Below are 14,801 nucleotides of genomic sequence, written 5' to 3'. Positions count from 1 at the left end.
TCGAGACACAACGCCCCGATCCTGACCTGGTCTTTCGCTTCTTGATTCTTACAAGGTGTGGTGTCCCCTCCCGTTGGTGTCACAAAAATTAACTGTGATGCCGTGTGGAAAGGTAACGGCCTATCCGCAAAAGTCGGAGTGGTTGCTCGGGACGATTTAGGCGAACTAAAATTCTCTGCTGGAATTCTGATTGAAGTATGCTCCTTAGTCGACAAAGCGGAATTGCACGCCATCTGGGAGAGCTTGCTGCTGGCTCAACGATATCAGCTTACTCACATTTGGATCGAATCAGACGCAAAAAGGAGTTATAGACGCGATTACACGGGGAGAGCTGCCAATGTCCGAGTTATTCTGACTCTATACGGATGTGATCAATCTTTCACAATCCTTTATTTGTTGTTCTTTTCATTTCATTTATCGGGACGGGAATAAGATGGCTCACAACTTAGCTAAGTGGGTAAAAACTATCCGTTCCCTTATTGTTTTGTCGGGACGCTGCCCAAATTCGATTCGGGAGCTCCTATGTTTAGATTCTGGTTGAGGTTTATAAAAGTTTGACATTTTCCTAAAAAAAAAAAAAGATAGAAATATTATGTTTTTTATTAATGAATTTAAAATATGATTATAAAAAATATTAGAAATGAGTTAGTTTTTTTAACTAATCTATTTTTTTTTTATTAATCTATTATTTCTTTTACTGGAGTAATCTCTACATTATTTTGATGAGGTAATCAGGGATAACTTGCCAAACAATTATTTATATTTTAAAAATGTTTACTTTAAAATTATTTTTAATTATTTGAATGAAAATTAAAAATTTAAATATTAAATTTAAAAAGTATAAATCATAAGCTTGATTACTTACACAGAATTAAAATAATAGTAACAATTTTTGAAATTTTATAATTCTTGATATCAAAATAATTATGCATATCTGTAATCAAAATTTAATGTGCATTTAAAAATTATGAATATGCATACACAATTGCCAATTCTTTTTTAAAAATTTGTTATTATTTATTTTTTTATGAAATTTTTATTTTTTCTTAACTTCAAATTATAAATTGATACAGTATTTTCTATGGTTTTAAGTAAAACTTTAAAAGCTATCCTGAAAAACTCCAACAAACTCAGTATGGAGTGGACTGAAAATTTGGGTTAGGTCCTAAAAAAAGAAAAAAAAAACGGATAAAAAAAGAAAAAAAAAAGTAGTACTAAAACTGAACTAGAAAAAATAAAAGCTTAATATCTTTGGAGTCCCTGAACTTGTTCCTTTTTTTTGGTAAAATTCTGAACTTGTTCCTTTTTTTTCTTAATTTCTTGTATTCAATGATCAACCTTTTAATTTTTAAATTCAACAATTTTAACATATTTTTTTTCTTTTTATTTATATGTAAATGACATGGCACAGATTGATATTACCAATATAGCATACAAATGACATGTCACTACCGTGGATAAAAATGAGTTAAATGTTCTAAGGTTATTGAGTTTAAGAAACCGAAAAATTGACCACTAAAGCAGCTAAGTGATAAAAATGGAAAAGCTAAGGGAGCTGAGCAGGTATTAAGCTAAAAATAAATAAAAATGAAAGAAACGCGAGAGAGAGAGAGAGAAGATTCCCCTGGTACTGACAGTCTGTCGTGGCTCCGTATGCTTCATAACTTACTCTCACTATCATTTGTTCTTTCCCTCTCTCTGCCAGAAAACACTCGCCTCTTCTTCTTCGTCGTCATACTCTTCTCATGGCTTCTCTCTTTGAATCTGGCTGGCTGGTAACTTTTCTCTCCTTCCTCATTCTTTCTCTTTTTATTTACGCCTTTCCCCTCTTTTTTAACGATTTCTCTTCTTTACTCCATTATACTACCGGAATGTCTGCTAGATCTTGTATTTATTTAATTAGGTTTTTTTATTCTCATTTTTTTGATACTTTTCTTTTATTGAACTCTGTGCTTGTTTCTGAGTATTTCTTGCATTATCATATCTTTCTCGTTTTGAGATCTCTGATTGGATTTTTTTTATCCGATTTTCCTTTTCCTTTCTCAATTTTCCACTGATTAGATTATTGTAACTGCTTATTCGTGAAACTGAAATATATATTGATAAAGAAAAGCTGTACATAATTGTGCTTCTTCTTTTATGATTTGTTCTGTCAAGGGAGTAGAGACCATCGGCATTTCTTGGCAGCGTTGCTATTGTCAACTGTTAATTTCTTTCCCTGCTTGGAACTTTTAGCTGATGCTTTGATGTACTTAATATAATGAAATGGATTGGATTACATAGTTAAATGATCACCGGAATAATTATTTTGATTATTTTGTTTAATTGGAGTGCTACTGTCTAAATGTACAGTAGCATATGTATTTCATTCGATCATAAGTCAAATATGAATGTATATAAGCCTAATTAAATAAAATTTATCTTTCATTTGTGCATTGTATGAATGACAAAGCAAAATTATAATACTAATAATAATAAAGCTGAAGGCAAAAGCTCTTCATTATTTTTGATGTGTAATTATTGGATTTGTGGTTAGTTGTATAAAATCATGATTTGGTCCCAAAATCATTTCTTTTTTATATGATTATTCAGCAAAATAGTAATTAGAATCCCAATTCAATAATTCCACTTCAAACTGTCAGTTGTGCACCAAACATTTCATGCAATCTAGCAAAACCAATGCATTGTACTTAGTTATACTATTTGCTTATGGCGTTCATACCTAACCAAATTGTCAACCAAACAAAGTAAACATCTTTTCTATCTGGTTAGTGATTATAGATTTTCAATTAGGTTATACATATAGTTTTATTCTCTTATTGAGGCTTTGTATTGTTCAAAATAATGATGTTTTATTTTTTATGCAGTACTTGATTGCGCATTTCAGTGACTTTCAGCTGGCATGCCTCGGAAGCTTTTTTCTTCATGAAAGTGTCTTCTTCTTATCTGGACTTCCTTTCCTATATCTTGAAAGGGCAGGATGGCTGAGCAAGTACAAAATTCAGGTTTAGTTGTTTCCACTCTGCTATATTATTACAACTGTGCTATTAGTTCAAAGCAAAACTAGCAATGTGATCCTTCTTCCATCCAACATTTTTATAGCCTGTCAATATCGGTATCAGGCAAAATAAGTACATATTATATTAAACAGTTGTTTCTAGATTCAGTTTATGCTTCAAAGTGCATATGGTGCTTGTGCTTCAGCAGGATAATTGATAGATGCATCTCTGAAATGTTATTGCAGCATTCCACAGTAATGGAATTTCTAAGAGTCGTCTTTTATTCTTCAATTTTCAAATGATAATTACATACGCTGCATTATTGTCGTTGTTTTTCTCTGGTCTTCTTTGGCGTCATTGCTAGTTCCTTTCCATTGCAGACTAAAAACAACAGTCCTGCTGCTCAGGAAAAATGTATTGCTCGGCTACTTTTATATCATTTTGGGGTCAATCTACCAGTTATGGTGTTGTCCTACCCCATCTTCAGATACATGGGCATGCGAAGTACTCTTCCATTGCCGTCCTGGTATTTTCAGGTTCTTTATATACTAAAGCTTTTTTTCCCCTTCAGTTGCAGTTAGCAGTATCTGGTGCTATAATTGCTATCAAATCATGCTACTCTTGGTTTACTCATAAGTTCACTTATCGTTTGGCAAGTTCAGTTCCAGAAAATGATACATACTGGTTTGTGTTGCAGGAAAGTTGTTCTAACACAGATACTTTTCTACTTCGTGTTGGAAGATTTTGTATTCTACTGGGGACATAGAGTTCTGCATACAAAGTGGCTGTACAAGCATGTGCACAGTGTCCATCATGAGTAAGTGCTAATATTAATGGTTCTATATGGTCCTAACTTTGGCAATAATATGTAGGAGTTTCCCTTGTGATACACATGTACTTACTAGTTTGTTCATTACGTTTGCAGATATGCCACACCATTTGGACTGACATCTGAATATGCTCACCCAGCTGAGATACTATTCCTTGGTTTTGCTACCATTATTGGTCCTGCCATCACTGGTCCCCATCTAATAACTTTGTGGTTATGGATGGTGTTGAGAGTTCTGGAGACTGTCGAAGCACACTGTGGTTATCACTTCCCATGGAGCCTTTCCCATTTCGTACCGTTGTATGGGGGGTTAGTGGAACTGTTCTTGCTTTTATTGTTGTCTTTGAATCAATATATTGTATGTTCACTTTTATCATTGTCTCTGACATTTCTGTTTACATCATCTCCCCAGTGCCGATTTTCATGATTATCACCACCGCTTGCTATATACCAAATCTGGAAACTATTCATCTACTTTTGTGTACATGGACTGGTGAGTGTTTCTTTTTTAGATTATGTGTTGTTTATTTTCTGTAAATAGAATATACTAATACATATTATTTGGTTCCAGCTCTAACATAATGGCCTTCTGTGGTTAAAGAAATGGAATCACGCTAAAATAAGTCTTTGCTACTTTTCTGACTATTAATTGTCCATAGCTTGGCTTATTTTGCACTCTACAGTGTCTCCTGCCAGTAATTGACACTATGCTACTCATTGTGAAAACTTGCCCTTTTTACTTGGGTTCTTATTATTTGAAAGGAGTTGTGGTCTAGAAAGCAGTAATTCCAGTTGCTATTGACATTCCTGAATTACTTCCTAATGTCCTGAACGGGTAAAAATCTTAAATAAAGTGTGAATGTAAGCTACTGTAAAATTAGGTGAAACTGTTCTTACAAGCCTAGCTTGAAGTTTGCAAACAATCTTCATTTCTTTCCTGTCATGGGGTGACATTTAGGTAAGGCTTCGGCAGTTGTTGATGGAGTCTAGTGACGTATGTTACATAGATTTTGATGTGGTTGATTTATAGGGGAGTGTTAATTCGTACTTGCAAATTGTATGTATTGAATTCAGAACTTTGTGTGCTACGTTTTGTTAGGATCTGAAATCATGGCCTGGTTCTGATTGTGGTTTTCCCTTGTATTCTTGCTTGGTTATAAACATTATCAATAAGCATATTTTGACCATACTTCTGTGGATATGTTGCTTCTGTAATAGCCTGCTACTTCATTTGCATAATATCATGTGGAAAAGGTATACTTTTTTACCATCATTTGATCACTGATTCTGTTTGAAATCAGGGTATTTGGCACCGATAAAGGTTACAGGAAATTGAAGGCATTGAAGTGTGGAGATGAAGATGGCATTAAGGAAACGTAATGTTAGCGAAGATTCTTTTACTTTAGCATATGAAATTAGGAAAAAAAAAAATGAGTTCCTGATATAGCGGCGCCATTTCTTGTGTGCAACCACCCTTTTGTGTTTAGCTTGATGTTAATGTTACAGTGTGTTGGTTTTACTTTGGAATTTCTGTCCTCTGCACTGCATGAATGAAGTTGCTATCCAACTTTAAGCTTTCCTGCTCTCAAATTATGCGTCGTATTCTTTTGTCCACTTACTATGCTACATTTGATTTTTTCAGACTATTTTTATATATGCATTTTCTTCTTCATAATTTGAGTTTCTGAATTTTTCGGACTTTTTTTAGGGAGGCATTTTCTCCTGGGTAATTTGAGTTTCTGAATTGGACATAGCTAATTTAGTTGAGTTCATGAAGGGCAGATATTATATGTTTTTTTCTGGATGTTTGGTCTTTCATAACTAGCAATCCATGATTGCAATTTGCAAATAGAGTTTGAAACAAGATAATTAAGCAATAAAAGTAAATGATTGGTAAATTTGGCCACAAGTTCTTACGAGGGCACTTAGGAGAAGACGAATTCAATGGAGTAGGGTTCACATGGCCTGTCAACACGTTGTGTGAATCAAAGAGCAGTTGCGAAGAAGAGGGAAAGTTGTCCACACGGCGTGTAAGTTAGCCATACGACGTGTGGTTAGAAAATGGGAGGTTTTGTTTCTTTTTATGTAGTTCACACGGCATGTGAATATCTCAACATGTTTTATCGGATTTTCAAAACACGTGTAGTGTCAAACACACTACACATCATGTGACTGGTTTCATCAACAAGTTATTTTCATTTCTGCTTTTGTCCTAATTACTAGTCAGTCCGCCACTACTTATTTACCTTTCTTGCCATTACTCTATTTATTAGTTTGCCATTGCTTTACTTTGTAATCTTTTTAGTCCTAATGCTTTAAGTTATGTTAGTGGTGCCATAAAGGCTTTTAAGTCTTTTCTAGCCTAAGATTTAAGGGGTATATGGACTATTCTTTTTGTAACGGACGTATGAATTCTACCCATTTAAGATTATTTTCTTCAAATTTAGCTTGAGAAGAGTATGAATTTTTGTTATTTTACGATTAAAACTATCACATCGTTATCGTTCCATATCAAAGTTCAAAAAAAAAAATTATAAATTAATTGAACATTCAACACACTTTCTGAAACCCTTTATATGACTGAAAGTAATGTACGAAAATCTGTTTTATCTACATCATTGCTACATAGGTTTTTTCCAATAAATTGTACTTGTACTCATAAGGGAGCAACTTCTTGCTTAGAGCAAATGTAGTTCATATGATTTTTTTTGTTACTTCTAAAGAATATAAAGATTGATAACAATCAACCAGAATATCAATCGTTACTAATTTTTGTTTGTTACTCTATTTGAAAACAAACAATTTTGTAGGTGTGTTAATTAATAAACGGAACAACTCTAGTGAAGGTTGACATCACGCAAACATCATAAATTATTGCGTCTGGCGTGTGTACCACATGTGCCAGCTTTGGCGCATCTTGCGTCTGCAAAGTAGAAAAATCTTATGTGATTTGTTGGTCTAGCTCCATCAGTAATGGTTTTTAAATATGTTAAATTGTTTTTTCGATTCAATTTTATTAATTAATATTTTTTACCCCACAAAATAATGAAGTAGCAATGACTTCTAATGAGATATAAACTTTAGTTATTATTTATCCTATGTGGCACGAAAAACTTGTTACTACACTAAAGTTGCTCTTAGACAGTAGATGTGATGTTTAATGCCATCATTTTATGCTTGGACCATCATTGCCCCTATCGAATTCTCCTCTATTGGTGATAACATCTGCATTATACCAGACCACATGGCATGGGTTAGGATACGCCATGTCGAAAACATGACCCAAACGGAGTTGAATGGGTAGGACCTGCCATCCATTCTTCCATAGGGATCCGCCATCACGTCTCTCTTGAAGTGGTCTCAAGGGTTATTGCCATTAATAACATTCAAGACAAGAATGGACGAACTCCAAGAACAATCACTAAATATAATAAAGAGCATTAATAGCGTGACTGTTCGGATATATCATCATTAAATGCCCAAATGTTACAGAAATATATATAAATGCCTCAATCCCAACGTGTTCGAGGTATGCTTACTAATTCCTAAGAGAGCTCTTGTCAATTACACATATTACTTCCAAACAATATACCGACTTTGGCATTAGAGTGTCCCCCGCCGATCCCAACGGCACCTCATAGGGTAGAGCTCCAGTCAAGGTTATTTTCCACAAATATCAACTGGTGCGGTGAGCGTGGAACTCTCAATTTTTTAGAGTTTCACCATGAACAAAAATGACATCTGCGGGATTACAAATCCCTCCCACAACTGGGATTACTGATACATTCACTATATGAATTTCTATCACCCTCACCTCGGGAATCTCAACCATCCCCATTATTGGGAGTTCCGTTACTTCAACCATCCAAAATAGGGCGTTTTCTCCATTTTGCACTACTAACCCCATCATGATAGAAGACATATATGACTCATCCCCACCTACATTCATGCATGAATTTGGAACAGTCGTAGCGGCCCATATAAGTTAGGAATCGGGGGATCTTATAATATAGATCCTATGGAACCTGGATGCAAGGGTTATAGCACCCGACCCTACGCAAAACTGTCCTCCGGCTACAATGCAAGTTCAGGATGTATTCCTTGGATCTGGAAGTGTTCGTCCTAGGACCTAGGAATATCGCACCACCGGTGCTCCAACGATCCTTTGAGGGGGAGCGATTCTCGGATCCTCTGCAGCTTTATCTTACTTAATACCGCAAGGAATATCAAATCCTCCATTCACTCATAATACTAAATCAATGGTTAACCACTCCAAGTTCGTTGAAAGGCTCCTTCAAATGAAACTTCTTTGGGAATCTCGAAAGAAACGAAGCTCCACTAAGAGAATTATGGCAATATGACCCAGTCACGGGACAAAGGCAATCTCAAAATATAGCTCCGCCAACCCACAACCCGACTATCTGAACGGACCTGAAATTAGGACATTTGACTATTTTACTCAACAACCAGTTGTCATGAGAGGAATGGAAGAAGAAGTAGATAGACGAGTGGTGGAAGAAATACGCACTCACCTAGCCATGAATGTTAGATGCTATTGACTGGAAGGGACCGTATACTATCCTTTGCTAGAATGAGACATGATCTTCGAACTTTCTCTTAGTTACAGAGTGTAATAAGCGAAAGGCTCGAGGTCCAAAGGGAACCCCCAAGTTCGTCGCCAGGTACGAATCGCAAAGTATATCCAGCCCCCCATTGGGATGAAGCTGACCAATAGGAATCCCAAAAGATTGAAGAATATCCCTTATCACCTCAGGGACTGGATATTGAAATCCTCTATCAATCTGGCTGATGTCAATTGTGAAACATCCGCTAGATAGATGTGACGGACAGTGCTGAGGAACAGGAACCACACATTCTAGGTCCTTTAACCAAAGGTATAAACCTTTTAAGACGTCTATAGCCCATTCAGACACGGAAGACCCAGTGTCTTCCATTCTAAGGGTTTTTTTTTCCTTTCTTCCTAGAAGCTGGCGAACTAGTTTCTTCTCCTTCACTAGAAGCTGGATTAAGGGTTTGGATGGTGGTTGTATGCATAGATGGAAGTTGTTGTTCTAATTAGGTATTCTCAAAATCCTCTCCAGATATTACCCGTGTGCTTCTTTGACTCATATTATAAACTTATAGAAAATGGAAATTGTGGAGATAAGAAAAAGGAAATTATATGAAATGACTTGCAATCGCAAAAGAATAAACTTCGAAGAGGAAGAAAATGGTCTCAGTCAGAAATCGCTAGGAAAAGAAAAAATTCAACTGAAAAGACAAATGAATTTCGACTGAGAAAAGAAATGACCCCTTTAGAAGAGATGGAACGCAATGCATTGTAAAATGAGACCATTTAGGCACGTGTCCACACTTGAGAGGTGGTAAAACTGTGTTTGACATAAGGCAATTTGGAAGCATGCCTTGTAACTGAACAGTCCTAAAGGACTTTTTGGTCTTTAATGGAGGGCTTTTAATAACATTCGAATAGTATCCCTAAGGCAAAAGTGTAATAATGAAGGAAGAGAAAGGATCTCTATCATTATGTCACGCCACGTAGAATGAAATAAGATAAACAAGATACGACAAAAGAAGTTGAATGAGAAGGATCAACCATCTCATCTCATTCAACGTACATTCGCCATCGTATCCTTTCTGAACAGTTTCAGGACACTACTATTAATGTCGTTAAAGGCAGCAACCAATGTACTTCAATGACATTGAATAGCCGTTAAAGGTATTAACGACGTGACCATTCAGGTATAGCTTCATTAATGATAAAAGATTGCAAAAATCTATACAAATACCCTAACTCCAACGTATTCTAGGTATGCTCACTAATTATCCTAAAGCTCTTACGTATTATTTGTTGGTCCCGTGTGATTAGTTCCCGTGGGGGGGTTAGGAACTAATATAACTTTTTCGCTTTAATTACGCTGAATTAATTCAATTCTTTGAGTTTCACAACTCAGCTTTGGTCAGCACGGCCAAGTGAGGCGTAAGACGGCTTTAGTCAGATACTGACTAGAATTGTTTTACTTGTGAGTTGGGAAATGACACTTTTGTGGTCAGCTTCCAACTCAGCACTCTGATTTACTCAGTGTCAGCTTAAGCAATTTATATACTGAGTAAATATAGTAAGCAACACATACAGATATATATTTGAAAGAGAGTTAGAGATTACTCAGTACGACTTATCCTGGTTCGGCCTCTCCGCCTACGTCTAGTCCCCAGAATCCCTCCGGGCTTTTTAAATCCAATACTGAGCTCTTTAAAGGTAGAGCACAAACCGTTTACAAGGCAGTTGAATATGTAAGAGTACCGTCCTCTATTCGTCTACTCAACTCCTAATAAGTGCTATAACCGAACACCTAGATTTCTCTACCACTGAGTACTTAACACCGAGTACTCAGCACACTCTCTCAATACTACGATTGATACAAAATTGTTCTTTTTCAGACAAAGAACACTTTAGATGATTACAAAGAAAATCACTCTAGCATTTACACAGATATGGAAGTTTGGTGTAAGATATTTTCTTGTTTTGATGTGCTTTGTATGTGTGCTTTTCTTCTTTTGTATATCAGCAATTGGCAAAGGATCCAAGAAGTGTACTTGTCCTTTTATAGTTGAAGTCTGAAGCCAAATGATTTGAATCTGGAATTATCCATTGGATTCAAACAACTCTTTCCAGCGACATGTTCTGGTCAGCTTCAGATTTGCAGGCCAATCCTGTCATCTGAATTCCACAGTCGTCAGGTTTGTCCTTTTCTCGCAGGTTTCGTCTTCTTATGCCAGTTCGTTTTTTTTGCTAACGAACAGTTGACCCATGCATCTCGAAACTGTATCCATGCATAATTCCAAAGCTTATGAATTGGTGCATACAGTTGTCTGATCTTTTCTTTTAGCAAACGGATCATTCGCGCTGTCCTGAAGATCACTCAGCTTGACTTTGTTAGTCGTTGTCTATGATTGTTGCCAATTCTGATACTGAGTTCTCTTTTACTCAGCTTCCATGGTTAGTTTCGTTCTGCAAGATATAGTTTCCAAGAAGACTTCTCTACTTTTGATATTGAGTTGTGTTTCACTCAGCTTCATTGATTAGCTTGATCTTTAAGCTTCTGTTCAAAAGATGACTTATCTTCTATTACGCTGAGTTGCACTTCACTCAGCTTGTGTTGTGTTTTTATGCTGACTTCGTCTTGTCTTACTTTTTTATTTCTATTTTCATTTATATTTATGCTCAACATTGAACAAACATATTAGTACAATGAAATCAAAGCACTTAAATTTAATTGCCCCTTAATCATGGATTAACTTAAATGATTTTGTCAAATCAAAATCATGTGGAAAGGTGTTTCAACAAACTCCCCCATTTTGATGTTGGCAAAATATTTAATTGATGGAACTCAGTATTGAGATTCCCCATGATTGAAATTCTTTTTATGCTTCTGAAATTACTCCCCCGTAAGGGTTGCATCTATTGATTTAACTTAACTCTAAACCTTGTAAGATTTAATCGAGTAAAATTAAGACATGCCAATACTGACTTAGATCAATTCTAGACCTTCCAAAATCTAATTCATATTTGCCTAGGTCAGCTTTCAGAAGAGTACATGTTTTACTCAGTTTGATACATGATCAGTTTAGGTATCAGAGTTATGAAGAACAAAAAAATGTATCCAAGCTAATGTGTATTGAGTATTTTCCTTTTTGTTTGTTCAATTAAGGCAGCACAATACGTAAGTAAGCATCACATAAGATTAGTCAATTTGAATAAGAAATGCATAAATATATAGATGGTCAGCAAGATAGAATACGCCAAGTTCATAAAAGTTAGAATTCAAGATCTAAACTTAGCAAATCTAGCCAAACTATTTCTTCTTGTTGACTTGGGCAGAATTAACTTTGCCTTTTCCCTTGGCGTTTCTTTGTTGCTGACTGCCAGATGCTTCTCCTCCTGTTTCCCTTGATTTGTGCTGAGTTCCATCAGCTTGTTCTTTCTCCCCCGTTTTGCCAGCATCGGGCGGAGGAGGAATGAAAGTGTCGTTGAGAGCAGCACGAGCTAATCTCACGGAATACACCTTAAGCCGTTTCGTGCTTTCACTTAGACCATCAAAAACAGGAACACCATCATCCAAGACAGAACCGGGAATCCTGATAGAGGCACTGAGCATACTCAAAATATATTCTGGGGATTTGCCAACCCATGTGATAGTGTCAGTCAGCATGGCATAAGCTTGATGATACATCTTGAGCAAAGCCGAATCGTAGAACTGACGTTGAGCATTCGTGTGGTGCACATGTTTGAAGGTGGCTTGGGAGTATTGCAAAAGTTCATTCGTCTTGACTTGGTCAGTTTCCATTTCTTCCTTACTCAAGTTGAGTAGGCGGACAACCTCACTTATTTGCTCAATGGAACACTGGGAAGAAGAGGAGATCAACTCACGAGTTCTTGTCTGCTCAGTGTTTAGATGGGCAAAAAGTTGATGAACCTCAGCAGAGATTAAATATATTGAGTTCACAGCTGACAAGTTGTTGAGTTGACCTTGGAGAGAGTTCATATGGTTTACCATTGTCAGCTGGAGTTCAGCCAGCTTTACTATAGATTCCTGCTTGGGTTGTTGAGATTGGAGAGATGTCATGACACTCAGAAGATCCTTGAGACCTTTGATTTCAGTCAAGAGCTGAGTGACAGAGGAAAGTTGAGTTGGCTCAACATGATCAGACCCAGTGGCTTCGGCATTGGGTTGATGAATATCCTGAAGTAGGGCTTGAGCTGAGTCGATGATTCGGCGTCCAGACTCAGTAGCATGCAAGTACGCGTAGGATTCATCATTTTATGGCCCAAATGCCAGAATATGAGTAGCACCGGATGGAGGAGGTGTTTGGTGCTGTCCAGAAGCAGATGTGCCAGCGAGATCAGCGGCTGGACTTTTATTCAGATTACCATCAAGAACTGACTGGTTAGCGTTCTGCGTTGAAGGATTTGGAAGAGGATGATCTGTAGAGTTATTGAATGGCTCAGTGTCAGCTGGAATTGGAGTTGGAGATTGAGGAATTTCAAAGCTGACTTGAGCATACTTTTCCTGCGCTGACTCAGTGGTTTGACTAGCAGGAACTTCAAGCACTTGCTTGGTAAAGATTGGATTTTCTGGAGCCTTGGGATCGGCTTGTTCCTCAGCTTGAAAAACAGAGGCTTGCTTTTTCTAGAGTTTCCTTGGAGAAGGCTCAGTGGCATTGGAGAAGAATTTGAATTGCATTGTAGTGAGGTCGGTGATGGGATCGCGTAGAGGAGAATCATCTAGAAGGTCAATGACTGGAGATTTATGAGCCTTTTTCTTGAGCCATTTGAATTTCTTAGCCTTTGGAGGAGAGGGGTCAACTGGAATAGAATCAAGAGATTCAGAAGATGAGTTTACCCCTAGGTCAGCGTGATCCTTCGTTGTTGGCTCAGTTTGTTCTTCAACCTGCTCAGCGTTAATTGTCTGTACATGCTCAGCAGCCATTGTCTCCTCAACATCAAACTAACCTCCGAGATCACCCAACTCTTCATCTTGGTCAGTAGGGGTTTTCTCGAGATCAATCTCTTGGCTTCTCACAAAGTGTGAGTCTTCAGATATTACAGAGGCTAGAGGGGGTGAATCAATAGGGTTCAACCCAGAGGAGATCTTCTTCTTCCTCCTCAGAGGCTGTTCGGGAGTGTCCTCTTTTTCCTCCTTAGGCTCAACTTGCCTTTTGAGGTTTTCTGCTGACTTGGGTCCATCCTGACCTTGCTCAGTTTCATTTTTCTTTCCTTTGGACACAATCCAAATCTTTTTCAGGACAGCATCAATGTCTTTTGAAGAGGTTTGAATAGCTTTCCTCTTTCTGTCTTGCTTATCAGCACGAGCTTGCTTTACTTTCTTCCCCTCTCTGGTCAGCATGCCCTGTGTTTCCTTAGTTGCGGCCCCTTACCTTTCTTGGGTACGATGGGTTGGTCGTAGGCCAAGCCGAACAATATTCCATCTGAAATCTCCGTACCCCAGACGTTGATTTCCTCTACTAGGCTCACTTGGTAGTCTTGGAGGATTTTGGTGATGAGGGAGCCTAACCTAAGGGTGCCAGTGCTTCGTTGGAAAGCACTAATGAGAAAAACCGGCATGTTGAGTGGCTTGTAGGTCAGCATATGCTAGTTAAAGCATTGCTCAAAATTTGACGCTGAGGATGTGGAGTTGACCTTGGGGAAGAGAAAGTTAGTCAGGATGTAATGGGCCATCTTCTGATTCTGACCCATGGAGGTACTAGCGATTTCTCCTACATGACCAGCGGGTTTGCAAAACTCAATGGGATATTCAATTTTAGTGTAGTCATTTGTTGTTCTGAGTTTGGTTCTGCTATTGGTCAGGTTGAGCAATTTAGCGAGATAGGGAGGATTGACGAAGATTTCCTTTCCCTTGACCTTGGTGACCATATAGTCCCTGTCATCATCAGCAGCATGCAAATTTGCATAGAATTCCTTTACCAGTTCTGGGTAGGTGGCTTCTCGAATAGAAAATAGCTCGCCCCAGCCATTTTTAGAGATCCATTCGCAGAACGGTTTCTCAGCGTCTACAAATCCTTTAGAAAACCATCGGGAGTGATCAACCTTGTATCCCCTGACACTGTTGTAGACTAGAGAGTAAGTACTTTCCATCGGTTTCTTCCCCTTATCCTTTTTCTGTTTCTTTTTCGACGAAGTTGCAAGGTCAGCGTGGGGGCTCTTGCTCGGAGTTTGGTCATGCTGACCATGTTCTTGAGACTTGGTGGGAGTCTCGCTATATTCCTGCTGAGCAGGAGATGGAGGGTTTTCATCGGAGCGGTTGTCGTCGTAACCGGCACCGGAGATATTTTGTGAATTGTTAGACATGATTCTTAGAGTTTTTGAGAAGTTTTGGGTTTTGAGAGAGAGAGGGAGGGATTGAATGCCAGAATTTCTGTGTGTAAAGAGACAC

At 37.7% G+C, this 14,801-nt stretch overlaps 1 protein-coding gene across 1 annotated transcript; it reads left to right on the top strand.

Moving 5' to 3' along the window:
* The first annotated feature begins 1,612 nt into the window (after positions 1 to 1,612).
* On the top strand, positions 1,613 to 5,418 carry LOC136233928 (methylsterol monooxygenase 2-2). The gene is made up of 7 exons (XM_066023661.1): positions 1,613 to 1,775; positions 2,868 to 3,005; positions 3,380 to 3,525; positions 3,697 to 3,816; positions 3,925 to 4,137; positions 4,241 to 4,321; positions 5,130 to 5,418. Exons 1-7 carry the CDS (start codon positions 1,746 to 1,748, stop codon positions 5,206 to 5,208), a joined length of 807 nt encoding a protein of 268 aa, XP_065879733.1. The 5' UTR covers positions 1,613 to 1,745; the 3' UTR covers positions 5,209 to 5,418.
* The last annotated feature ends 9,383 nt before the right edge of the window (positions 5,419 to 14,801 follow it).

Source organism: Euphorbia lathyris, chromosome 6 (genome assembly GCF_963576675.1).
Source record: "Euphorbia lathyris chromosome 6, ddEupLath1.1, whole genome shotgun sequence".
Lineage (NCBI taxonomy): Eukaryota > Viridiplantae > Streptophyta > Magnoliopsida > Malpighiales > Euphorbiaceae > Euphorbia > Euphorbia lathyris.
The sequence above is the reverse complement of the archived record's forward strand: the minus strand, read 5'-3'. Positions and strand labels throughout refer to the sequence as shown.

What these genes read in the sequence shown, in the direction of transcription:
- LOC136233928 (XM_066023661.1), top strand. Translation starts at nt 1,746, where the DNA reads ATGGCTTCTCTCTTTGAATCTGGCTGGCTG. An exon ending in TCTTTGAATCTGGCTGGCTG is followed by an intron (nt 1,776 to 2,867) that starts GTAACTTTTCTC and finishes TTTTTTATGCAG; the next exon opens with TACTTGATTGCGCATTTCAG. An exon ending in GTGCACAGTGTCCATCATGA is followed by an intron (nt 3,817 to 3,924) that starts GTAAGTGCTAAT and finishes TTACGTTTGCAG; the next exon opens with ATATGCCACACCATTTGGAC.